The sequence below is a fragment of the Gymnoscopelus microlampas genome, assembly GCF_963454915.1.
Source record: "Gymnoscopelus microlampas genome assembly, chromosome: 9".
NCBI lineage: Eukaryota > Metazoa > Chordata > Actinopteri > Myctophiformes > Myctophidae > Gymnoscopelus > Gymnoscopelus microlampas.
The window spans coordinates 46,649,398-46,676,177 of NC_139946.1; the positions used below are offsets into that span (position 1 = coordinate 46,649,398).

General features: G+C 41.8%; 1 protein-coding gene across 1 annotated transcript in view; it reads right to left on the minus strand.

The window, feature by feature from the left end:
- Nucleotides 1-136: 136 nt before the first annotated feature.
- Nucleotides 137-26,780, minus strand: part of chd1l (chromodomain helicase DNA binding protein 1-like) — a 41,548-nt gene continuing 14,904 nt past the window's right edge. The window contains exons 10-25 of the mRNA XM_084067510.1: nt 26,349-26,445; nt 23,492-23,565; nt 21,377-21,487; nt 18,918-19,032; nt 15,958-16,111; nt 13,240-13,447; nt 12,271-12,419; nt 10,676-10,839; nt 8,648-8,841; nt 6,589-6,687; nt 6,306-6,376; nt 5,997-6,111; nt 5,369-5,477; nt 4,248-4,506; nt 2,254-2,340; nt 137-691 (exon numbers count right to left, since the gene is read on the minus strand). Of these exons, the coding sequence (XP_083923636.1) occupies nt 569-691; nt 2,254-2,340; nt 4,248-4,506; nt 5,369-5,477; nt 5,997-6,111; nt 6,306-6,376; nt 6,589-6,687; nt 8,648-8,841; nt 10,676-10,839; nt 12,271-12,419; nt 13,240-13,447; nt 15,958-16,111; nt 18,918-19,032; nt 21,377-21,487; nt 23,492-23,565; nt 26,349-26,445 (2,129 nt within the window). The 3' untranslated portion in view covers nt 137-568. The remainder of the gene's footprint in view (nt 692-2,253; nt 2,341-4,247; nt 4,507-5,368; nt 5,478-5,996; nt 6,112-6,305; nt 6,377-6,588; nt 6,688-8,647; nt 8,842-10,675; nt 10,840-12,270; nt 12,420-13,239; nt 13,448-15,957; nt 16,112-18,917; nt 19,033-21,376; nt 21,488-23,491; nt 23,566-26,348; nt 26,446-26,780) is intronic.

The window sequence follows — 26,780 nt, forward strand, 5'->3', positions numbered from 1 at the left end:
GTTTTTTTCAGGTTGTTTGATCATCCTTGACTGGAAAACACTTTGGGTCAACTGCTGTGGTTTTTAAATGTGCAATATAAATAAAGACTAAATAAAGCCATGACTACTAGAGACTAACAAAGGCAAAGCGTATTTTATTAACACAGGCATACAACACATAAACATGAACAAGAATAAAATGTATTATTTTGTCAGTGCTGTGATTTTTACAACCACACATTTTCCTTTTGAGGGCTCAACCTGAGAAGTGACTGAAAATGCAAAGTGGATAGAAACACCCTATAACAGGGGTCTTCAACAAGGGGTCCGGGACCCCTAGGGGGTCCTCAGAGATACTGCAGGGGGGGGGGGGGGGGGGGGGCTGGGGGGGACATTAGCCAAAAATAGCAGCTCTAAAATTTCCGACCAAAGGTCAAGTTTACAAAGTATTGACTGAAAAGGTATATTGTATTTTCTGAAAATACAAATTAACATGAATACAATATGCAGACGTAGTTCATCGCTCTCTCAGCTAAGGGGTCCTTGGCCTGGAAAACATTGAAGACCCCCCCCCGCCATGCCCCTACAATCATCTGAGCTGATGAAGGAACGGAACAGTGTTGACTGTTCTCTGCCTGGAGAAGCAGGCCTCCAGCCATCTCTTCTGGACAACCACAGCCTGAGGGTAGCGTCTCATCATGTCCCCCAGCTCCTATAGTGCCAACACAAACATGATCACGCCGTCAATAAAACACCACAATAACACACTAACACACCCAGATGAACAGCACAGCGCTGAGGCTGAGCCAAGAAACAACACGTTGCAGTGGCATGTTGTGTTGTGTTATGTTGTGCACCGCAGGCTGGTATTTATAGGAATCTGAATCAGGTGAATGGGTGGAATTCTGACTTGGATTCCATGTTTGTCACCTGTTTTTGCTTCTAGATGATAGACGCTGTGGCTGTTCTATTTTTTTAGTATTATTATTTTTCTTTTTTTTAATGGGGCAGCTTAAGTAGTTCTAAATGTTGGTCATATATAACTTCCATTCACTAACATTAAAGAGACTGTACACAGTTGGGACTTATCCCAGTTTTGGCGTTATTCATATAATATGCAGTTTTGTTTTTGTTTCTGGAGCCTGGAGCAGAAGACAATCTCATCTTTTCAAATAGGTTCATGTCCGGTCTCCTGTTAAGATGTGAGGTAACAGACCCAATGCTATATTTTAAGTTGTATTTATGTAATCTGCCACACACAGTATGAAGCTTGAGTGTTTTAGTTCGTTATTCGTTTGATCATTGTTTGTGAATGATCATGTTGGTTCATTGTTCATGTCAAATGAAATAAAAAAGTGTCCTGTAAGTCCATATGGGCTGGGCTTCCTTGGAAGCATGACACTTTAATAAAGAAAAAAACATCAAATCAATCATCATCATACAGTTTCTATGTACTTTCTATGTACCATTTAAACCCTATATACTTAGTTGACCGGGGTCACCCACGGCTCTATACTAGGCCCACTTCTGTTAACTCCAAATCTTTTCATCCCAGAATAGGGACGATAGGGTTCATAATGGTTAATAATCACCCCATTCGGATGCTATCAATGCATTGAATGGGACATTATCACCTTTTATCAGACCATTGAATGGGCAAAGTAGGCGACATACTGACCTACCCGTGATTTATCAGACCATTCATTGGGTGTTATCAAGACATACTGACCTACCCGCGATTTATCAGACCATTCATTGGGTGTTATCAAGACATACTGACCTACCCGCGATTTATCAGACCATTCATTGGGTGTTATCAAGACATACTGACCTACCGATGGAGATGACTTAAAAAGTCCAGTTTCGGTTTTGGTTTGGGACCATGACGGAGGCGCTCAGTCTCAGGCGAACTGGAACCAGTCCCGAGTTGCCGTCCCGAACGTTGTGATGTTCGCCTGAGCCTACTCAGCGCCGTTGGAGTTATGTACCGATAGGCACAGAATGGTAAATCATGTTGTGGGGACTGCTCCGCCTCCAAGTAGGTCAGTAGCTCCTGATTACGCCCAATGAATGGTCTGATAAATCGCGGGTAGGTCCGTATATAATATCGGCTACTCGTTGCCTACTCGCCCATTCAATGGTCTGATAAAACGTGATAATCTCCCATTCAATGCATTGATAGCATTCAAAGCCGATGTCATAATCTGCTTTCCAGTGTCCATGAATAAAGATGTTCTGCTGAAACATTCTGGTGATGAAGCAGGTAACACTAACCTGTGTATGGACGCTGTGTTCCACCTCAGCAACAATGTGCGTGACCTCTGAACTCAGGATCTCCTCTTCATCACCGTCATAAGTGAAGGTCTCTGTTAAGGAGCTGTCTAGCACATGCACGTGCACACATAGACATCAAAGGGGGCTTGAGCCCCTGCCCTTTTGTCTGTCGGTAAAAAGTGCCCTTGTCTCCTCTGACTGTAAACTGTAGAAACCCCTGCGTGCGCCCGTTGGCCTCGCACCTGCAGTAAAGCTTACTTAATTGAGCCCCGTGCCGTGCAGTGCTCGCGCAGAATTATAGTTGATTTACAAGCTCACAACGCGTCGCAACTCCAGGCATTGTGAGCTTGTTGATCGGCTATTTTTTGTGTGCGCGATACCGCCCGGCAAACGAAGTATATTATACACTATCGAAACCTAACTGAGGGCACAACTGAACGCAGTGAATGCACGCAGAACACGGACCAATTGTTTGAGACAGATTAGGTATGTATGGACAAAAAAAAAAATATATATATATATAGCTGTTAATTTGAAATTACTTGTCAAGCAGGAGCCTATATATATCTCTCTCTCCCTCTCTCTCTCTCTCTCGCTCTCTCTCTCTGTCAGCAGCAGTGGTGGGAAAAGTACTCAATTTCTTTACTTAAGTAAAAGTACTCATTATACAGAAGAATAAGTGGCGTCGTTAGGCGGGGGCTTCGGTGGCTATAGCCACCAATGTTTTATCCAAAGCCACCAATAAAAAAAAATATTAAAAAAAGTTTTTTTAAATATTTGTTTTATTATATATCTATAACCCTAACCCTAACCCTAAAACTGAAATAAAGTAACAAAAAACGGGTAAAAAAGTACCCGAATCCGACGAATATCCGCAAAATTTCGCGCGCGCGCTTTGCGCGCGCAGGGGGGACACATCGCGCGCGTGCATGCGTCCGTGCATGTGCCCTTTTGAAATTCCAGCCCCTGCCTCTCCAAATCTCTCTGCACGTCTCTGGTCTAGCACAGTCTGAAGGTCAATGAAACACAAGTCTGAAGGCTAACTTATAACACACTGTATAGCGGTACAACAAATATTTGATGTGCAGCAAACAATGTGTTGCATCACGTTGTTAGCTGTAGATCAATACTTGCCGGAGGGCAACCCTGTCGTACGATGGCGTATGAATTAAACGTAACTTTGTTACATGCTGACTATTAGCTCAGGCTGTTGGCTGTTGTTATAGTTAACTAAAAGCTAAGACTAAATCTAAAAGGGCAAATAAGTGTGTAACTGAACCTAAAATAAAAACTAAAGTAAACCTAAACTAAATGTAAAACTAAAATGAACAATGCAAAACCAACTAAAACGAAAGCTAACTATGAAATAAAATCATCTTTGTTTTTCCGCCATGTGATGTCTGCATTCTTTCATCCTACCCTTTTCAGCTTCTATAAATCAAGACTGTCCTCATAATTAGGGATGCACCAATATGGAAATTCTTGGCCGATACCGATATTTACAAACAAATAAGTCTTCATTATAAGAAATAACCGCAGAATCTGCAGAAACAACATAATTGCCTTGATGCAAGTAACATTAACGAGTGTCAACGAGCGTCAGCTGGACAGTGACACACACACCTCAGCTGAACTGAAAGTGACTGGAGTTAGTTAAAAAAAAACTTGAATATAACATGATAATGTTTACTGTGATTATGGTAACATATGATTACATTTCATTTCACAAACACCATAGAGTAAAAACTCCTGTAACTTTAACCAGCAGGTACCTGCCGATACCGATGTTGACCGATAACGGCAAATATCGTCTGATACCGATATGTGGCCGATATATCGGTGCATCCCTACTCATAATACCTGAAAAACTTAAACTAAATAAAAGCATCCCTGGAACAAAATATTTTGAGATGGGGGTCCGTGGCCAAATACATATAATTTTGAGGGTCCTTGTAATGAAAATGTTTGAGAAACACTGAGTTAGGATATGTGACGAGGTAGCGTGCCAGCCTCTTCCTCTCGGACGCGGCCAGGTTGTAGAAGAACACACGGACTCCGTTCATGAAGCTGGGCAGCTGGGAGGGAGCAGAGGATCCAGAGGGAGCGTCCGTCTCCTCCTCCGTGTCCCGGGTCGGGCTGTCGTCCGATCCGGGGGTCGGTGAAGACGGCGAGGAGCCCGGTGAAGGTGAGGCCTTCGGCACGGCCGCTCGACCTGGGGTTCCTGTGTTCCTGGCCGCTCTATTGTGGTAATATCTGGCACTCGGGGTCAAGGACAAAGCATTAAATGAAAACAAGATATCGTTGCTGTCGGGGGGAAACCTTGTATGTTCAAATCGTCCTTTTTATTGTTATTATATTATTATTTTGTCAAATAAATAGTGGAAGTAGCTCGAAGAGCGTCGCGTTGTGAGCTTGCGGATCTGCTATGTTCGGTAGCATGAGTATAATGTATTTCCGCTGGTTTTCCCTCCAAACCAGTATTATATTGATTTTGTCGACTAAAACTATGACGAAAAAGGTTCGTCGACTACCTTTTTTCACTGACGAAAACGAAATAAAAACGAAATAAAAAATAAGCTATGATGACTAAAACTAACACTAAATATATTGACAATTTCGTCAACAAATAAAAACTAGACTAAAATGTTAGTGAGGGACGAGTGGAGAAGAGATCCAGTAGAACTAAAAGACAAGTCATTTTATGTTTGGTTGCGCTCGGGTGTTCTGAAAATAGCAGATTTGGGAGCTTGTAGATCGGCTTTTTTCAGCACGCAACCAAGTGTAAAATCAGGCATTACGACGCCATCAAGGCACCGCCAAAAGACATTTTAGTCGACTAAATCAACTGTAAATTTAGTAGACTATAATCTTATGATATTTAGTCGATTAAAACTAGACAAAAACTAAAAACATTTCAGATTACTAAAATATGACTAAAACAAAATGGAATTTTATTCAACAGACTATGACTAAAACTAAATAAAAATGTGTTGTCAAAATCAACACTGCAACGCGTCGCGTTGTGAGCTTGCAGATCTGCTATTTTCGGTAGCATGATGCATAATGCATTTCCCCTGGTTTTCCCTCCAAACTCAGGCTGAGTGCTGCAGGATACATGAAGGTGGGGATTCCTTTGGACGCCAGGTGCTTCCTGATGAGTCTCTCCGTGCCGTACCAGTTGAAGCCCTTGGTGGCGTGGCCGAGGCGGGGCAGGTGGACGCTCGCTGAGGACAAACACACACGGCACTGTGATCATGTGACTTGACACTGACATTTGTCATCAGTGTCCACATATCGTTGCTGCAGGGGCGGAAAACTTGTATGTCCGAAATTCATTCTGACTTTTTTTATTATAAAATAAGTTAAAATAGCCCATCTACAAGTTCACAACGCATCGCACGTGGTGACTTATATATCTGCTATTTTTGAGTGTTTTCCTATAATGACTTGCCCAAAATAGGGACACCAGGTTGAAGTCTGTCTGAGCTTGTGACAAAATAATAATTACAATGGAGAACAGGTCATTTTGTTTCCATTTCCTGAAAAGTAACATAGTAACATAAGTCAAATACAAGGTTTCAGCCTGTCTATTGCTCTCAATACTATAAAGCACTTTTAAGTTGCATTCTGCATATTATGAAAGCTAATGTACTGTATATGAATGACCCAACTAAAATTAAGCAAAACTACTGCTGCTCCTAGAGATAAAAAATCATTTTAATTAATGGTGTATCATGTTGTACCTTTCTTTTTCTTTGCTGCTGTCTGAATCTTCACCAGAGCTTCATCCAGGGCAGTGAGATGGATTCCAGACAGGTTGTTAGCTTTGTCCCTCTGCTGGGCCACGATGAGAGCCAGCTGAGGACAGAGCACAACAGCTTATCCACTTGACTACACCATACCTCAGTGGTTTGCACACTTTTCGTGCCCATGGCACACCAATGGGCACATCAAAATCTCAAAGCACACCTGTATTCAGTGGTGGAAAAAGTACTCAAATGTATCAATATTGCAACGTAGAAAAAAAAAAAAAAAATTTAGTTAACACCTACCAGGTCTTGACCATCCATTCTGGACTGTTTGTCATCTATGGGGAAGAGGAGCACATTCCCCAGCTCCAAGTCTGAAACACATGAGAAGTTAACACATTTAGAATGACCTTCACCAGCACCCAGACAGAGCATATAAAGCCAAGAAGAGCTCAAAGCAGGGAATATACATGTGTTTAGGCTATGCTCACACTGGCAGCCTAAATCAGTTTTTTTTTTGGCGTATCAGGTTGGAGTCAGATTGGTTTCAGATTTGAAGTCTGAACGAAACCAAAAAAAATCCTACCTTTCATGGAGCCGGCCAACTCGTACTGTTTCCGTGGTTCGTCTGACCTCACCTCCAGGGCTGTGAACAGACCTCCTCTACCCCAGCGACCTGAGTCATCTAGAGACAAGATACAAACACAACACAATGTACACACCAGTGTTGACTTATTCGACTAAAACTATGACGAAAAATGTTCGTCGGCTACCTTTTTTCACTGACGAAAACTAAATAAAAATGTAATAATAACAAAGCTATGATGACTAAAACTAACACTAAATATATTGACAATATCGTCAACAAATATAAACAAGACTAAATGTTAGGGAGGGACTAATGGAGAAGAGATCCAGTAGAACTAAGAGACAAGTAATTTTATGTTTGGTTGCGCTCGGGCGTTGCGCTCTGAAAATAGCAGATCTACAAGCTCACAATGTGTCGATCGGCTATTTTCAGCATGCAACCAAGTGTAAAATCAGCCATTACGACGCCATCAAGGCACCGCCAACATCGACTAAATCAACTGTAGATTTATTCGACTATAATCTTATAATATTTAGTCGACTAAAACTAGACAAAAACATTTCAGATGACTAAAATATGACTACAACTAAACAGAATTTTATTCAAAAGACTATGACTAAAACTAATACAAATGTGCTATCAAGATCAACACTGGTACACACACATATAACCTGAGTCATCTATACAAGATACAATCACAACAGCACAACATAAACACATACAAATTAAACACTATACTACCCATGTTCTTTTCAAGGCTTTGTCTGCAGCCACAGGCCAAAGCATCCTCCACTCATGATAGCCTTGTTCAAATTTAATTCAAACTGAATTCCCAACCCACGCCTAAGGAGAACATTGTGGTTGTGTGAACTTGTGTCCACTGAATGTACTGTAAGAAATCGGATCTTATTCAAAATGCTCTGCAATCGTAATAATTCACACGTTGCCAGGGCTGACATTACGGAGCAAATCTTCTAAAACTGTCGTTGTGTGAATTAGCGAATGTGCTTCGTGCAAAGCGTTGCCAGTTCAGAGATGATGGCACCATTATTAGGCAATAGTCTTGAGTAGTCAGACAAACGGCGATCTCAGCCTACGGTACCCATTATGTCAAACAACAGAACCAATGCAACTAGACTTTAGGGCCGGTCCTTCATATTGGGAAGGTATCAGGGCTGGTTTTCAAAACAGTGGGCGTAGGTTTGTCAGTGGAGGTTTTCTCCGCTGTTCTTGTAATTATTGAATGTAGATTTCCCCAGATGACTGTAATCGTTAGGTGGAGATCACTGATCGCCCTGGCTACGTGAGACTAGGTGATAGTGGGTTTCAGTGGTGTAAAGTAACTAAGTACATTTACTCAAGTACCGTACTTAAGTACAATTTTGAGGATTTTTTACTTTACTGAAGTATTTCCCATTTTCAATACTTTTACTTCACTACATCTCAGAGGCAAATATTGTACTTTCTTTTTTTTCTTTTAATATATTTTTGGGGGCTTTTTTATGCCTTTAATTAGAGAGGGACAGGGAAAGTAGACTGACAGTAAATGGGGAGAGAGATGGGAGGATGACACGCAGCAAAGGTCTTCGGGATCGGGAGTCGAACCCGCGACGCACTGTCAGGCTGGCATTGCAGCCTAGGGTGCCTGGACAGTCACGCTACGGCCCAGGCCCAAATATTGTACTTTTACTCCACTACAATTATTTGACAACTTTAAGTTACTAGTTACTTTGCAGATATAAATTATTTTATTATAAAACATACATTAACCACTTCAGCCTTATTTTATACATGGGCTATTGCCGAACTACAAGCTCACAATGCGTCGCATTGTGACGTTGTGAGCTTGCAGATCTGCTATTTTCAAATAGTACTTTTACTTTTGGTGCTTTAAGTATATTTTGATGCCAATTCTTTTGTACTTTTACTCAAGTAAGATTTTTAACACAGGCCTTTTACTTGTAACAGAGTATTTTTTATATTGTGGTATTGCTACTTTTACTTAAGCAAAATATCTTGAGTACTTCTTCCACCACTGGTGGTGGGTTCTTCTTACCGACACAGTGGACGATGATGGCGTCTTCCTGCGAGGCTCGTGGGTGGGTGACATCTCCTAACACGTAGCTGATGGCCGTATGATCAGAGTCAGAGGAACACACGCTGTTCTCATCCTCCTCTTCCTCCTCCTCCTCGCTGTCTTCAGATTGTAAACACGGTGATCTGTATCCACATGACTCCCACCACGCCATCCTGCACCACACACACACAGAAGAAAACAAAGGTAGATTTGTGAATGGTGATGTATTATAGCCCACATTGACTCAATTACTCGAATAGGCCTGGTAACATTTTAATGACTATGGAGAAAAGCAGTGGTGGAAAGTAACTAAGTACATTAGTTCGCGACGCGTTGGGCATCGCAACACGTTGTGAGCTTGTAGATCTGCTATTTTCAAACATTTTTGTACTTTTACTTTTGGTACAGCACAGCCAGACAATGCAGTTTTACTCGCGGTTTCACTCACGGACGGACCCTACTCTGCTTCAATCCCACACATGGACTGTGCCATCTTGGATTGTTCATTCTTAAATGCGCCCCACCGGCAGTCTCGCTAGAAGAGATTGAAAACTTACGGTGGGGCGCATTTAAGACAATCACATTGCATAGTGTTCTGTCACTATGAACGTCAGATCTCAAAAAGAAAAAAAAACGAAACATGCGATCAAGTGGAAGGCCTATTGGCGCGCGTTTTTAGCTGTGGCGGACCCGGGAATGGAGTTATAATTTTTTTCTACTGTACCATTCATCCTAGGATATCATAACATCATAGAAAAGGTAAGAAAACCGTGGTCCAAAATTCCCCTTTAATCTCCTGGGTCTTTGAAGTTCTCTCCACGGGGTTTCACAACCTACCCCGCTCACGTTCACGTCACAGTGACACAGATGTTGTTGGCATAACCGTCGGCCCTGGCTCTTCAAAGCTACTCTTCATGTTGTCTCTCGTGCCACCGTACGAACGTGTCAAGTCATTTGTTTTTTTTTGCTTCTTTTCTTCTCACGCATACAGAAGGAATACCTCATCATCATACAGTAATCATCAGCCCAAAGTACCACGAGACCGTGACGGCCTCCCCTGTCAGCCTGGAGAACGACGAGCGGACCCTCAACACCGTCTACATACACAAACAGGTAAGACCACTCTGTTTTCCCAAACGGTGGATGGAGACCAATTTTTTTGGGGGATGTTTTATACATTTTGAAAACTTGTGAAATGGGACCTTCTGCATAATGAGTACTTTTACTTTAAGTATATTTTGATGCCAATACTTTTGTACTTTTACTCAAGTAAATTATGAACACCAAACTTGTACTTGCAACAAAAGGGTATTGATACTTTTACAAACAAATGTGAGTACTTCTTCCATCACTGGTGTGCGTGTGCGTGCGTGTGCGTGCACGTTTGTGTGTGTGTGTGCGTTTCAGCTGCAGAATGAGTTCATTCAGAATGGAAGCAAGAACTTCAGGTTCATTCCCATCCTGTTCCCTGGAGCCAGGAAGGTGGGTTTCATTTAATGTGCCGCCATAAAACCGTCATGTCAACTTCAAACCTCAAAGTACTTGATTGCTCTTGAGCAGCTTTGTACACAAGAGGAACAGTAACACACAACATGACACACGCTCCAAGGAGATAAATGTGGAATAAAAATGATCTCAAACATGAAAATAAAAATAAGTAAAAAAGTAAAAGTCATATTTTCTAAAAACGATTTCAAAGAGAAAAGTAAAAAAGAAACTCTGTGGTCCATACCATGTGATAGTGAACATGGTCTTGAGTTAAATAAATGATGATGATGAATTCCATGAAAAAACAATTAAAAAATAAAACTTTTAAGAAGTAGTATTGCCGTTCTACAAGCTCACAATGTGTCCCATCGCGACACGTTGTGAGCTTGTAGATCTGCTATTTTCTCTTGTTTGGGGTCCCAGGGAGACATCAAATTTCTCTTTCGGGTCTCTAAAACGTTTTGGGAACCACCGATCTGTACGCAAACAACAGGCCGTGTTCCTGTCAGCAGCTCTTACTTCTTGATGTGTTTCTGTTCCTGCAGTTTCCTCCTCCGGTCCTCTAGGAGGCGAGCTCTCTTGGCTGCAGACTCCTTCCTCTGCTGTCTCCTCAGCTCCAGCTCTGTGTCGCTGAGCTGCTTCCTCTTCCTGGACGGGACCCCCAGGGGTCCCGACAGACACGCCTGTGGGGACCCAAACAACTCAATATCTGTCCACCTAAACGTCTCGCTTCCTCCACACTATGTTCTTCCATCACAACCACGTAAACATCAACTTCTCGTAGGTTAACCCATTAAGACCTGAGGCCGATTCTAAAAAGGTTTTCTAAATCCAAAGAGTTTTTTTAAAGAAAAATATAAACAATATTTTTTCACGATTTTTCAAAAATAGCAGATCTACAAGCTCATAGCGCGGCACTCGGTGCCGCGCTATGAGCTTGTAGATCTGCTATTTTTGAATAGCCAAATAAATCTAAAATGACACAGACGCGTCCCCGGTCTTAATAGGTTAACTTCGTGCAGACATGCCCAAAATAGGGAAACTAGGTTGAAGGTACTGAGCGACGCGCTACGAGCTTGTAGATCTGCAATTTTTCTTAACTATGAAAATGTGCGCAAATCTTTGAATATATATATTTTTTAACTATATTTTTAACTCAAATCTTTGCTTCTGGGGGGTCCCACTCCCTGGAACAACATATTTTTAGATGGGGGTCCGCGGCCAAATACATATCATTAGGGGGGTCCTTGACATGAAACAACTGATATTATAGCGACATATGTAAGTGTTTTAAAAATAGGATTTGTAGAATCCCCAGAAGCACAGATTTGAGTTAAAAATGTTCGCTTCAAAATATATATATTCAAAGATTTGCAAAAATGTTCAAGATTTTTAAAATAAATAGCAGATATACAAGCTCATAGCGTGGCACTATGAGCTTGTATATCTGCAATTTTTTTAATAGCCAAAGAAATCTAAAATGACACAGATGCGTCCCCCGGTCTGAATGGCTTATGAAATGAGTGCACACAAACTGCTGATATACAGTAGTAAATTAAAAGATAACGTTTTGTACAGTCGTATATACTGTAATATGAATGTGTGGTTGTCACAGAATCCCACGGCACACCTGGACTTCTTAATGAAGCATAATGATGTAATACAGGGGTCTTCAACCTTTTCAGGCCAAGGACCCCCTAGCTGAGAGAAAGATGAAGCAGTGACCCCCTCTATATTGTATTACATTTAGTTTCAGATTAAACTTTTTTTATTTACTTGGTACTGCTCTTTTTTTTCTCTCTACACCTATACCTCTTTGCCAAAAATAGCAGATCTACAAGCTGAAGCAAGGCGTTGTGAGCTTGTAGATCTGCTATTTTTGGCTAAAGTTCTCCTCAGAAAAGGGATGTTAGGGTTCAAAGTGGTTAAGGTAAAAAAAAAATCATAACACACAAAGATTTGGCGGACCCCCTGTAGTAACTCTGAGGACCCCCTAGGGGTCCCGGACCCCCTGTTGAAGACCCCTGATGTAATATGTAAACAGAGTCCCCCCCCCCCCCCCCCCCCCATGACGTCATAAAGAGAGGTCACATGATGATAACATGGTATCTTACCCCGGCGTTGCGTCGCAGAGCGCGTCCTCCTTCTCCCTCGGTCTCCTCCAGCTCGGCTAGCTGCTCCTCCAGCAGACGGTCAAAGTACTTGTGGTCCTCTGTGCTGGGGTCCTTGGAGTAATCTCTGCCCTCAAAGTAGTACATGTGGTCTGTGTGGGGGGGGGGGACAAAAGGGCACTGTGATGCCACTAGCTTAAAGGAATAGTTCACCCAAAAAATTACTTATTTTCTATCGATTACAAACACACCCCATGAAGCCTTGAATTCAAGATTTTTTTTAGCTTTTGTCGTTCTCCTAAGCCAATAATTTGAGTCTCTTTTGACTCCTTTGAGTCTCCTTTCCGCCGGTCATCAAATTATTGGCTTAGGAATGCGACAAAAACTAAAAAAAACTCCATGAATTCAAGGCTTTATGGGGTGTGTGATTGATAGAAAATAACAGTTTTTTGAAAAAACGTATGTTGCTATAATCAGTGGCTCTCAAACATTTTCATGTCAAAATGATATGTATTTGGCCGTGGACCCCCATCTCAAAATAGGTTCTTCCAGGGACCCCCAGAAGCAAAGATTTGAGTTAAAATGTTTGCTTTAAAAAATATATACATATTCACGATTTTTCAAAAATAGCAGATCTCCAAGCTCATAATCTGCTATTTTTTAATAGCCAAAGTATAAAACTAGGACCAGGAGACCTGGTACTGCCAGACCCATAGTGGTTGAAGGAAAAGAGGGACAAAAGAGGGACAAAAGAGATCTCTGTATGTGTCTGTCTGTGTCCCTTTTATGCCCATATATGGACAAAAGAGGGACGAAAGAGGGACAGACAAAGCCTCATGTAGGCCGACCCTCTGGGTCTGGCAATAATGGTTTAAGTGGTTACACAGATGTAGTTACACAGAGTCTTAATGGGTTAAGTCTATTTCCACTGTGGGCTCACTCAAGACGTCTTCAATAGACGAATGAACTCACTCTGTGCGTTGGATCCAGAAGCCTCCTCTTCCTGCTCCTCTTCCTCCTCTTCCAGTGAGCCAGGAGGAGGACCCTCTTCATCCTCCTCCTCCTCCAGCCACTGGCCGTCACGTGACCTGCCCAGTATCCTGACCAGGTCCACCTCCTGGATGGAGCTCTCCTCTGACGACAACAGCTTGTCCACCCCGAACTTTAAGATCTCACTCAACTGGACGTGTGTGTGTGTGTGTGTGTGTGTGTGTGTGTGTGTGTGTGTGTGTGTGTGTGTGTGTGTGTGTGTGTGTGTGTGTGTGTGTGTGTGTGTGTGTGTGTGTGTGTGTGTGTGGGGGGGGCACAAATAATATTGAAATTCAGAATCCGGTTATTGCACAATCAAAGATATTAGAAATCTAGAGTACAAAAGGATAAGAATTAGAAAGACATCTGATGACAAAGAGATGTGTGTGCATTGTCCTTACAGGTGCTTGTTTAAAGGGATAGTTCACCCCAAAAATGAAAAAAAATAAAATCTATGGATTAGTCACCCCATGGAGACTTGAATTGATGGACGTTTCTGTTTTTGTCGCATTCCTAAGCCAATAATATGATGACCGGCAGCGGTTCCGGTAGGAGACACAAAGAGTCTCCTTCACGTCTCCTACCGGAACCGCTGCCTATACCTGTCCACTGGTCATCAAATTATTGGCTTAACACATTAAACGCCAAGAACGTAGTCCTACGGTCCATTAAATCCAACTGTTAAGCGCCGAGACCGTAGTGCTACGGTCTGGGTGCTTTTTCCTTTTTTTTTTTTTTTTCTTCAATTTTCTACACGGACCATTTTCAGTGTAACACCACCGGAACGGAACTATTTGCGATCCGGTTTTGCGTTTCCTGTCGGCCTCCATTCTAAAGCGCACACTAAAACAGCTTTTTCTCCCTTGTAGTTTTTTCTCCTCGGTCATCACTGTTTAACATAAACCGTTCTAACTACAACATGGATGCCCCGTTTGACACGTGGTCTGCACTAGTAGAGACAGGGACATGTGCACGATGTTTACAAACAGTGCATCGCGCATTCTTAAGGATTTTAACGGGGTCTATGGCGACGTGAAAAAAAACAAAAACAACAATAAAACCGTGGCACTGGTGAGTACATTATGAGATTAACCTCTGGCGGTGGATGTGTTAAGAATGAGACAAAAAAAAATATCCAAGAATTCAAGTCTCCATGGGGTGACTAACAGATAGAAAAAAGTCATTTGTTGGGTAAACTGTCCCTTTAAAAAGGGGCTCAACACTAACTTGATTTTCTAGTTTGTTTTCCAGTTCAGATTAAAATACATACATAGCAGGCTGCATAAGGCTGGCCTAATCAAATGAATAATGGGTGTGTTAGATTTAGGCGTCAGTGTGTCAATGGCAATACTGTTGACTACTGTCTATGCTTGCACAGAGGCACAGCCATGGCTCTGGGCAGTGGGCACACCTAAATATACAGTAACACACACCCATTAGACATTTGATTAGCTGCAGCTGCATTGCTTACTAACCTGCCATGTTTTAACCCATTAAGACCCTTTTTTTATTTGAGCTAAACAGCATTATTTTACACTTTGGCTATTGAAAAATAGCAGATATACAAGCTCATAGCGCGGCACCGAGTGCCGCGCTACAAGCTTGTAGATCTGCTATTTTTGAAAAATCATGAAAATGTGTGCAAATCTTTGAATATATATTATTTTAAAGCGAACATGTTTTTACTGAAATCTTTGCTTCTGGGGGGTCCCTGGAACAAAATATTTTGAGAGGGGGGTCCGCGGCCAAAAGCATATAATTTTGGGGGTCCTTGACATGAAAAGGTTTGAGCACCACTGATATAGAAACATACGTTTTTCAGAATTCTGTTGGGATTTAGAAGACATTTCGTAGAATCGGCTTCAGGTCTTAATGGGTTAATGTGCTGTAGGTTTTAACCTGAACCGGAAAACAAACTGGTAGACAGACCCGGTGGAGTATTTAGACAATCCAGACAAAATACCAGTAGAATATTGTAGAATGTTGCACAGAATGGAAGGGAATAGGGACAGCATGGTTTTGGACAACCATGCTTGATTTATACATCATAATACAGCAGCGTCGCTCAGCAAAAATAGCTTATCGTCGCATTGCGACGCGTCGTTGGCTTGTTAGATCAGCTATTTAAGCTCAGGCTTAAAGGTAGGGTAAGTGATTTGCGTTGGTTAAAATAAGTGTTAAATAGCTCTATATTCTGATAGTACTCATTGCTATAGAGTGTTTGTTCAGTAAAAGGAGTCTCCTTGTCTCTCCAGCTCTTTATAAAACAGAAAATGCATTTTCGTTTCATTTCCAATTTTATCCAACCAGGACAGATAACTCAATCAGGATACAGATTAAACAAGTGAAATTGGAAGTGATGACACTAAGAAATGAGCAGACAAAATTGGAACTGGAACAATATACAAATTAAGCTTAAAAATGGGTACTTTCTCCTGATTGGCTGAGATTTTGACACCTACCGAAAAATGTATTTTCTGTTTATTAAAGAGCTGGAGAGACGGGGAGACTCCTGTTACTGAACAAACACTCTATAGCAATGATTACTATCAGAGTATAGTATTTTAACCTTTTAACAAAATACTTGTTGTTTTAACCAAAAAAGATCACTTACCCTACCTTTAACTTCCGTGATGAAGGACAGCTATGGCTATAACCAACCTGGAGTCCAGCGGCGGCCGACTGAGCCTGGTCCAGCAGAGAGAAGCGTCCTTCCTCGATGACGGTGTTGGTGAGGCGGAGCTTGGACGCGGCGCGGGTGTAGACGATCTCCTCCACCGTGTCTCTGCCCAGCAACCGGATCACTTTCACTGCCCTGTGGACATGCGGGAGAGAAAAAACATACAATATCGCATATCTGCCATATCTCCAAATTCTAGCGAGAGTCTAACCCAGGGGTCTTCAACGTTTTCAGGCCAAGGACCCCCTAGCTGAGAGAGATAAAGCAGGGACCCCCCCATTATATATTGTATAAGATGTTTATTTTTTCATACAGTAGATTTCATAGGCAGCTTCATAGACTTGTTTCACAGCACTATCATGTTGGATTCATGTTAATGTGTGTTTCCAGACATTTAACCATGCACTTAAACAATACTTAGTATACCTGACCTTTCACTCTGAACTTAGCCTGCTCTTTTTCCCCCCTATTCTAAACCACTTTGCCGAAAATAGCAGATCTACAAGCGCACAACGCCTCGCGCTGCGAGGCGTTGTGCGCTTGTAGATCTGCTATTTTCGGCTTAAGTTCTCAGAATAGGGATGCTTGGTTGAAGTGTTTTTTTTTTAGATTTGGCGGACCCCCTGTAGTAACTCTGAGGACCCACTAGGGGTCCCGGACCCCCCGTTGAAGACCTCTGGTCTAACCCTTTCTCCCGCTGTGCTCCTGAAATTTCTCCCAATAAATCTCTTGATTTCAAGCTCAATACATGCACAAACAACCCAGCCTGAAGTGCACTGTTGTCACTGTCCTCCCTCAAACCCACTCTGCTCAGTTTTGATGCTGAAACCGCCGTTTCTGCTGTGAAAATCAATTATTTATTTTAAAGGGATATTTCTTTTTTTTTCTTTTTTCTTTTTTATAATTTTTATCCCACGATTTTGTAACTCCTATTTTTTTCACCCAGTGCCAATGCCTAAGCGTGTAATCCTGGGCACTACCTTCCCTCTGCCAACCTAGGGAGGCCAGGGCCGAGCTCATGCCTCCTTCAATGCATGAGAGCCAACTGACCTTCTTGTCACCTGACAGGGGAGAGTTTCCCTGGTTGGACGTAGCGCGTGGAAGGAACACGTTATTCCAACCAGTTCCCTTCCCCTCCATCAGGCGCCCCGGCTGGCCAGGGGGAGGCAGTATAGTGACCAGGATTACTGCATGTTTTTGTGAGGGTACCTACCCTAGGAGACACCCTAGGGATATCTCGATTACTTTTTTAATTTATTTTTAATATTTTTTTGGGAAAATGAAAAAAATTCAATACAATAAAAAAATGTAATAAAATAAATGAAAAAAGTAATCGAAAAAACACGGCCCCTCGCGTATTAGGAGGGCAGGGTGAGTCACCAGAACCAAGGACAGGTGTTTTTGATGAATCCAACACGTTTAAAATGGAGTTTGAAGTTATAATGGGTTTGTATAGGAAGGGGGCGTGTCTGATAAAATTAATATCAAATATCTAAATACTGAATCAAGCAACTTAAAAACGGTCTGGAGCCTGAGTAGACAATAAAATGACCCAAAGTTTTTTTGAAAGTGAAATATCCCTTTAAGTTGCTGTTGGCAGTCACGCGGCTGCCAGTTCCCACCTGATGTTGTGTGGTAGTTCTGACCTCTCCAAACCGTACTGAATAACTGCTAGCTTGCATAACGTCTTAAGACTAGGACTTAAGTCTAAGATGAACAGGTCATCAGGTGTGTTGTGTCCTCCAAAGAGGATGACACGATCTCCCACCGTGCAACAGCACATCATATCCGTTGGAGAGGGGCCTTTCCCCTTGGGCTCAACCGCCTTCCAGGAGAAGGTCTCTGGTTTGAAAATCCACAGATCACTGAAGGTCTGTTCTACATCCCGGCCACCAAATACGTACAGCTCTCCATTGTAGGCAAAGGCTGAATAGAGTCCTTCTGGTAGAAGCTGTGCAGAAGGTGTGCTCAGCCAGCAGTTGGTCTCTGTGTCAAACACTTTGATGTCGCTGTAGGGGCAGTTGCAATAGTACCCACCACAGACCCCAACCCCAAATACAAACATCTTTGTCCCGATGATGGTGGCAGAGGGTAATTTACATGTATGTCGCAGAGGGCCTCTGGTGTTAATCAAAGACCAGACCATCGTGGGGGTGTCCAACGTGTACATGACATCAGTCCATCCTTTCAGCTGGGTGTATCCTCCATAGACATACATGACCTTCCCCAAGACGCAGGCTGAGTGGCCCTTCCTCCACTCTGGAACAGTCCCAGAAACCCTGGGTTTGAACCATCTGTGGGTGTCGACATCAAATGTGTAAAGCACGTCGTAGTGATCAAGGAAGTTAAACCCTCCACATATGTAGACGATATCTTCCATCAGCACAGCTGTGTGGCCCATATGGGAACCCTCAAGGTGACTTTCTCTTCCTGTTGTCATCGGGGTCAGCTTCCTCCAGCGCAAAGACACTGTGTTGAAAATGTGGACATCAATCTGAGCCGCGTTGCCTCCGAACGTGTACACCTTGTTCTCTACTGCTACAGCAGAAGAACCGTTTAACCGTGGTCCTCCATGCAGATTTACCATCCATCGGAACATTTCTCACGCTATAAATCTAACTGAATCTGTCAAACCTTGCTCTGAGAAACAACGGAGTCCTAACGCGTGTGTTATCGTATATATATTGGTTCAGTGGCACAAATGTCACGCAAAGCGGTGGCCAATCCACAAAGCCGATCAGTTGGGTTGGCCAATCAAGGAAGCCGAGGGCTGTTGATCTCCCTAATATGGCACTCACACTCTCTCTCTCACACACACACACACACACACACACACACACACACACCCACAAGTATGGAATATTGCCATATTCGTGATTTTTGGGCAGACCTTTACAACATGTAGCCTCCTTAGGAGTCTTTTATTTTTACGGTGCATTACCTGTTCTGGCCAATCCGATGGCAGCGCGCCGCAGCCTGCAAGTCATTCTGGGGGTTGAAGTCACTGTCCATAAAGATGACGGTGTCAGCAGCTGTGAGGTTCATGCCCACTCCGCCTGCAGTGCAGAGACAGCCAGCAGGAAGCAACTCAATATACACACTTACTGTACTAGGACATACACACACACTTACTGTACTAGGACATACACACACACTTACTGTACTAGGACATACCCACACACTTACTGTACTAGGACATACCCACACACTTACTGTACTAGGACATACCCACACACTTACTGTACTAGGACATACACACACACTTACTGTACTAGGACATACCCACACACTTACTGTACTAGGACATACCCACACACTTACTGTACTAGGACATACACACACACTTGCTACACACACAAAAAAAAGTACTTTAAAAAAATATATATACTCAAAGATTTGCACACGTTTTCAAGATTTTTTAAAAATAGCAGATCTACAAGCTCATTGCGCGGCACTCGGTGCCACGCTATGAGCTTGTAGATCTGCTACAAGCTCATAGCAGATCTACAAGCTCTGCTAGCTAAAAAGTACTCAAATGTTTTGCTTAAGTTGAAATATCAATACTGCAATGTATACTCTAGCTGTTACAAGTTGAAGTCCTGAATTCAAAATGTACTTGAGTAAAAGTACAAAAGTATTGGCATCAAAGTGTACTTAAAAGTACCAAAAGTAAATATCCATCATGCAGAATGTCCCATTTCACACGTTTTCAAATGTATAAGATGTATAAAAATATTTTGGAAATAGCAGATCTACAAGCGACGCATTGTGGGCTTGTAGATCGGCTATTTTCAAATGGCCGAAATGTATATAGGGCTGAAATGGTTAATGTATGTTTTGTAATAATAATCAAAATCTACAAGTAAATCTAAATACAGTTTTCAAATAATAGCAGTGGAGTAAAAGTACAATATTTTCCTCTGAGATGTAGTGGAGTAAAAGTTGAGTACTAAATGTACTTAGTTACTTTACACCACTGGTTTGCATAGTAAATGATTTGCACAAAGAAACGACTGTAGGGCTGACACAGGATATGAGGTTGACTTCCCCTTGCGTTCTCATTCAACACAACAACACCCCGACTGAGAAAGAGAGAGAGAGAGGTTGAGGGCTCACAGACCACAGAACGGGCCTCGTTCAACCTGCCACATAGTCTGTTATCTCTAGCAGATCGTTGCTGTCGATGCAGAAACCTCTTATCTCCATTATTTAAACTTTTGGTGTGTCATTTTAAGATTTCTTTGGCTATTCAAAAATAACAGATCAAGTATAGGCTCATAGCACGGCAGCTTGTAGATCTGCTAGTTTTGATACATTCTAGAAAATGTGTGCAAATCTTTGAATAATATATATTTTTTAAAGCGAACATTTGTAACTCAAATCTTTGCTTTGTTTACTAAATCCTAACAGTATCAGTGGTGCTCCAACTTTTCCATGTCAAGGACCCTCAAAATTAGTCATGTATTAGGCCGCGGACCCCCATCTCAAAATATGTTGTTCCAGGGACCCCCAGAAGCAAATATTGCAGTTAAAAATGTTAAAAAATATATACATACACAAAGATTTTCACGATTTTTCAAAACAATAGCAGATCTACAAGCTCATAGCGCTATGAGCTTGTAGATCTGCTATTTTTGAACCAAAGTAATCTAAAATGATGTCTTAATGGATTAAAGAAAATAACTTTTTTTTTCAATATTAATGTTACATTATAATTAAAATCTTAGTGTTTTGCCAATAATTTGGGGGGCCCACTTGCAATATTTTCACGGCCATCTACAGTATATCTATAGACAAATCCACAGAACGGCATTCATAACTGTGGTCAGGGACGTGCACAGTTAGACTCTAGGTGATGCTAAAGCACCTGCCCTTTGCCCTCTTGACCAGAAGTGCCCTTTTGAAAAAGAAAAAAAACTTTTTTTTCTCCAGTTTACAGCAGGGGTCTTCAACAGGGGGTCCGGGACCCCTAGGGGGTCCTCAGAGTTACTACAGGGGGTCCGCCAAATCTTTATGTGATGTGATTTTTCTTTTTACCATAACCACTCGAAACCTAGCATCCCTTTTCTGAGGAGAAATTTAGCCAAAAATAGCAGATCTACAAGCCCACAACGCCTCGCACTGCGAGGCGTTGTGGGCTTGTAGATCGGCTATTTTTGGCAAAGAGGTATAGGTGTAGAGGGAAAAAAGAGCAGACCAAGTAAACCAAAAATTATAATTTACTTGAGCACCTGCCCCTCAAAATGTCTGTGCACGCCACTGACTGTGGTGTCAGGCGGCTGCCGCTCTGCACAGCCAAACCGCAGCTATGGCAGCACACAGTGCCAGCGCTCTTGAGGATTCGTCGTATAGGAAGTGACTGTAGCAAAACATGCACACGTTGTGGCTTGTAATCATCACCTGCTCTGGTGCTGAGCAGGAACACAAAGATATCCTTGTCGCTGAAGTTCTTGATGGCCAGATTACGCTCCTCTCCCCGCACTGATCCGTCCAGACGCTCATAGCTGTACCCTGCACACACACACACGCACACGCACACGCACACACACACACACACACACACACACACACACACACGCTGCAGTCAGCGCTTATGCATAACAGACACATGTGTACATTGCAGGGGTTGACACTAACCTTCCTATTCATTTTACGAACTGTATCTCCCCCCTTAGCTGAGTGGGTTCAAACTGCCCTTATGTTAGGCAGGAGATTGGTAGTCTGGGCATGGAAGGACCCATCTGCACCGGCTCCTTCTCTGTGGTCTACTTCCTTGGGTCAACTGGCCGCATATGAAAGATTGTCTTATAGATTGCTCAACAGGATGGATAAATATGATTTAAAATGGGGATATTATCATTTACACGCTTCAGGTCTTGGGTGACGTTTCCGGCTCGCTATGTGAGCTTCCACAACCTTTTAGGGACTTGGGTTAGTTTTGTCTGGGGTAGGACTGGGGTTGACTGTTGGCAGTAGGCCTCTGTGCACTGTATTTTTAATTTTATTGTTGTTGTTTCCTTTGTTGTTGTCTTTGTATTTTCCTTTTTCTTTTTTTGTCTTGTATTTTGTCTGTTTTGTCCATTCATATGTTGTGTATGGTATGTCTTGTCTTGTTATAATCGTCAGTAATGTAGTTATTGGTTTAAGAATGTCCTTGTAATGTCTATTGTATGTCTTGTCAAAAAAAAAAAATGTGTGCATCATATGTTGAAAGAAATGTATCTGTTTGTTTGTCCACAAAAGAAAATAAAGTACAAATCATGAAAAAAAAAAAACCTTCCTATTCTGTGGCAGGCTATACCCGTACCCGTTAACCATTACCCGCGATTTTCTACCCATTACCCGTTACATAAGGATAAGGGAGCTGTCCCTAAACGTTATTCTGCACCTGCTATACCCGTTCTCCATTATGCCCACACCGTTATTTGCGGGTGGAGGCGTGCCCGTGGGCGTGTTGTTGCTATAGGGCCCTAATGTCTCAAAGGCACTTGCCCGTCGGGGGGCAAGTACAGGTCACGCTCTACTTACCCAAAGGTCATGCCCACTTGCCCGACAAATAAATCGTCCATAATAAAATGATGGGTAAAAATGTAATTACTGTTCAATTTAACACTCATTTTTTTTACTTTCTGGGGCTGTGCGATAAAAAATGTCATACCTCAATGCCAAATACCTACATAGCTATGAATGAGTAATGGGTTCACACTTGTTATTTTATATTTTTAATTGTAGTAACGGTGAAAACAGAACACAATAGATCAACAGTGCTCTTATTTTACATTCCACGGACCAGAGGACAGAGCGCTCTGGCCACGTTCAGGTGTTTAGACAGATATCTGGTGTTGGTGTTTATAGACGGTTGCGCCCCCCACTCAAGCGCACACTTGCCCGGTCGGGCAAACCCGAAAGCAAAGTCCACCTGCCCGATAGTTTTATTTACCTGCCAGGGGCAGGTGGGCAACCCTTAGTGTCAACGCCTGTACATGCATGAAAAACATTGTCAATGCATACTGTACATATCTGAATGCATTATTGAAGTAAGGAGTAAATAATAAAGTATTATTTTTTCTGTCAAATAAGTCAGTGTGTGTGTGTGTGTGTGTGTGTGTGTGTGTGTGTGTGTGTTCTCAAACAAGGTTACTCCCCTAAGGTCACTGGTTCTCAATGTGTGGTCCGCGCCCCTCCAGGGACCCCTTGAGAGGATTCAAAGTGGTCCCCTGGGTCTATGATTGATAGTTAGGAACCAGATTGGCCCTTAAGGGTCTAAATGACTGTTCAGAAAAGTGTACAAATGAAAATTAACATCTGGGTCATATAAAAATGTAATAATAATATCAAATGGGGGTCCGTGGTCTGTGATCAATGTAATCCAGTAGAATGTAATCTATTTACCTCTGTATTCCATGTAATCCAGTAGAATGTAATCTATTTACCTCTGTATTCCATGTAATCCAGTAGAATGTAATCTATTTACCTCTGTACTCCATGTAATCCAGTAGAATGTAATCTATTTACCTCTGTATTCCATGTAATCCTGTAGAATGTCCAACACCCTGGTCATCTGAGAGAACAACAGAACCCGATGTCCTCTTGGGTCATTCATGTGAACAGAAACATGTACATAATTAGGTGATAGCCCGTTAGCTCTTGTAATGGGTGTAACTTGGGATTCTTTTGACAACCACAAAAGATATGCAAGAAGTTATTAACTATATTTTACTATTTTACTTTTCCCAGTACAGACTAGGCAAATTCTACAACTTAAAAATCACTTTCAATTTAGTGTCCCTATTTTGAGCATATCGTTATAGGCAACATTTTTTTATTTATTACTAAAAGCTGTTGTGAGCTTGTAAATCAGCTATTTATTTTTCTGCTATGAATTTTACTTCTGTGCCTTGAGACTTTTGGTCCACATAAAGTTTGAAAACCCACTCGAGTAGAAAAGAGTTGAACACAGTTCAACTGTTGCAGTGGGCGGGCGGACACGCAAGACGAGCACGAAGACGACAGTGTCACGGTATGTTGTTGTCAGAATGAGTGGATTAACCATTAAATTCGGGAACGCATCTGTGTCATTTTAAGATCTTTGAATATATACATAACATTTCTAACTCAAATCTTTGCTTCTTAAATCGGGCGGCAGTGGCTCGAGCGGTCGGATGGCAACCGCAAGGTTCCCAGTTCGATCCCGGGCTCCCCCAGAGTTAGTGTCGAAGTGTCCTTGAGCAAGGCACTGAACCCCTAATAATTAGGGCCTAATTGCTTCCAATGAACAGGTTGCTGCCTTGTATGGTTTCCTCCACCATCGGTGTTAGTTCGTTTTTATTTCAGTCATGATATTTTAAAACAAAACAGTTGAACATACAGTACAACTTTTTAAACAAAACAGACACTCCATGAATGTGTGTGTGGATGGGTGAATGTAATACACAATCTATGTAAGGCGCTTTGGATAAAAGCGCTATATAAATGTACCATTTACCCCCCCCACACACACACACACACACACACTAGCGCTGTGTTTCCTAAACAATTAGCACAATATGCAAAAATATGTTTTAGTAATATTTTAATATTGAGGCTTTAACCTTTTTGCTTTTATGAAATATCCCAGACCGTTAAGGTTTTATGGAAGATGCTTCTGAACATTGTATTCTATTGCTAGTTTGACCAATTCAAATACTCTTTTATCTTAACATTATTAATAACAGAAAATGTGAGCTTGTAGATTAAGCTATTATTTCCGGTGCATGATAAGCTTTCATAGAAGACATGCTGGCTGTGGCTTCTATAGAATCCAAATGACTGACAGCATGTTGTGGTGACTGAGGACTTTAACCCATTAAGACCGGGAACGCATCTGTGTCATTTTTAGATTTCTTTGACTATTCAAAAAATAGCAGATCTACAAGCTCATAGCACGGCACAGAGTGCTTGTAGATCTGCTTTTTAAATAAAATATTTTTTAAATTTGTAAGCGAACATTTTAAACTCAAATCTTTGCTTCTGGGGGATTCTACAACAGTTTTCTAAAAAACGTATGTTTCAGTGGTGCTCAAACTTTTTCATGTCAAGGACCCCCAAAATGATATGTATTTGGCCGCGGACACCCATCGCAAAATATTTAGTTCCAGGAACCCCCCCCCCCTCAGAAGCAAAGATTTGAGTTACAAATGTTCGCTTTAAAACATATACCGGTATATTCAAAGATTTGCACACATTTTCACGATCTTTAAAAAAAATGTAATAGTCAAATCTAAAGTAAAATCTAAAATTACACAGATGCGTTCCCGGATTGAATGGGTTAACCCAGTCAGAATGCCTGTGTCTGAATAACTAAGGTGCGTCGGGTCGCTTCCCGTGTGAAAAGACCTGAAGGCTGCTTCAACACATTCCTCAATGTAATTGATGGCACAGCACGGTGCCAACGCTCTGCTTGCACATGCATATGAAACAACAGAGCTTAAAAACATCATACCCGACATGTTTTTAAAAAGCATTTGAGCAAAGTGGCACCGGGAAAAAAAGAAAGAAAACACTTTCCTATAGAACTGACCCAAAGATTCTGTACAGGGCTGGATTTACTGGGGGGGGGGGGGGGGGGTCAATGCCTCTGCTTTTGATATCCCCCCGACCCCTCTGGTCATTCATTTTTATGGCCATTGTTTTGTTTTTGCAAACCCTGTGGGAACAGAAGATGTCTACTCTAACTACAAGTATGAGAAGTCTCTTGGCTTCCACCTAGTGGAAGTGAACGTGAGGACGTCAAGCTGACCCTTTGTGTGGGTAGGCAAACATGCTGTATAACCAGTGGTGTAAAGTAACTAAGTACATGTACTCAAGTACTGTACTTAAGTTCAATTTTGAGGCATTTGTACTTTACTGGAGTATTTCAAATTTTCAGCATTTTTACTTCTACTCCACTACATCTCAGAGGCAAATATTGTACTTTATTTGAAAACTTTAGTTACTAGTTACTTTGTAGATTTGAATTATTATTACAAAACATGCATTAACCACTTCAGCCCTATATACATATCGGCCATTTGAAAATAGCAGATCTACAAGCTCACAATGCGTCGCGATGCGACGCATTGTGAGCTTGTAGATCTGCTATTTTCAAAACATTTTTATACATTTGAAAAAAAAAACTTGAAACGGGGCATTCTGCCTAATGACTGCTTTTACTTTTGGTACTTTAAGTACACTTTGATACTTTTGTACTTTTACTCAAGTACATGTTGAATTCCGGACTTTTACTTGTAACAGAGTATTTCTATATGGCAGTATTGATACTTTTACTTAAGTAAAAACATGTGAGTACTTTTTTTCCCACCACTGCTAACAGACACAGTTTATTATAACTGACCCTTTGTGCAGGTAGGCCAGGATGCTATCCAACAGACACAGTTTCCCGCTGGCTTCCATCAGATGCTCCCCCATCTCAAAGGGCTCTGGCTCCACTCCTACGGCAGAGAGAGAGAGAGAGAGAGAGAGAGAGAGAGAGAGAGAGAGAGAGAGAGAGAGAGAGAGAGAGAGAGAGAGAGAGGAAGAGGTGAGTGGTTTGGGTTGTAGGACAAGGGTTGTCTCCATACCAACATTTTAACCCATTGAGACCTGGAAATGGAATGTCTGTGTCACTTTTTGATTTGAGCTAAAAAGCATTATTTTACACTTTGGCTATTCAAAAATAGCAGATCTACAAGCTATGAGCTTGTAGATCTGCTATTTTTGAAAAATAGTGAAAATGTGTGCAAATCTTTGAACATATTGAAAGCGAACAGTTTTAACTCAAATCTTC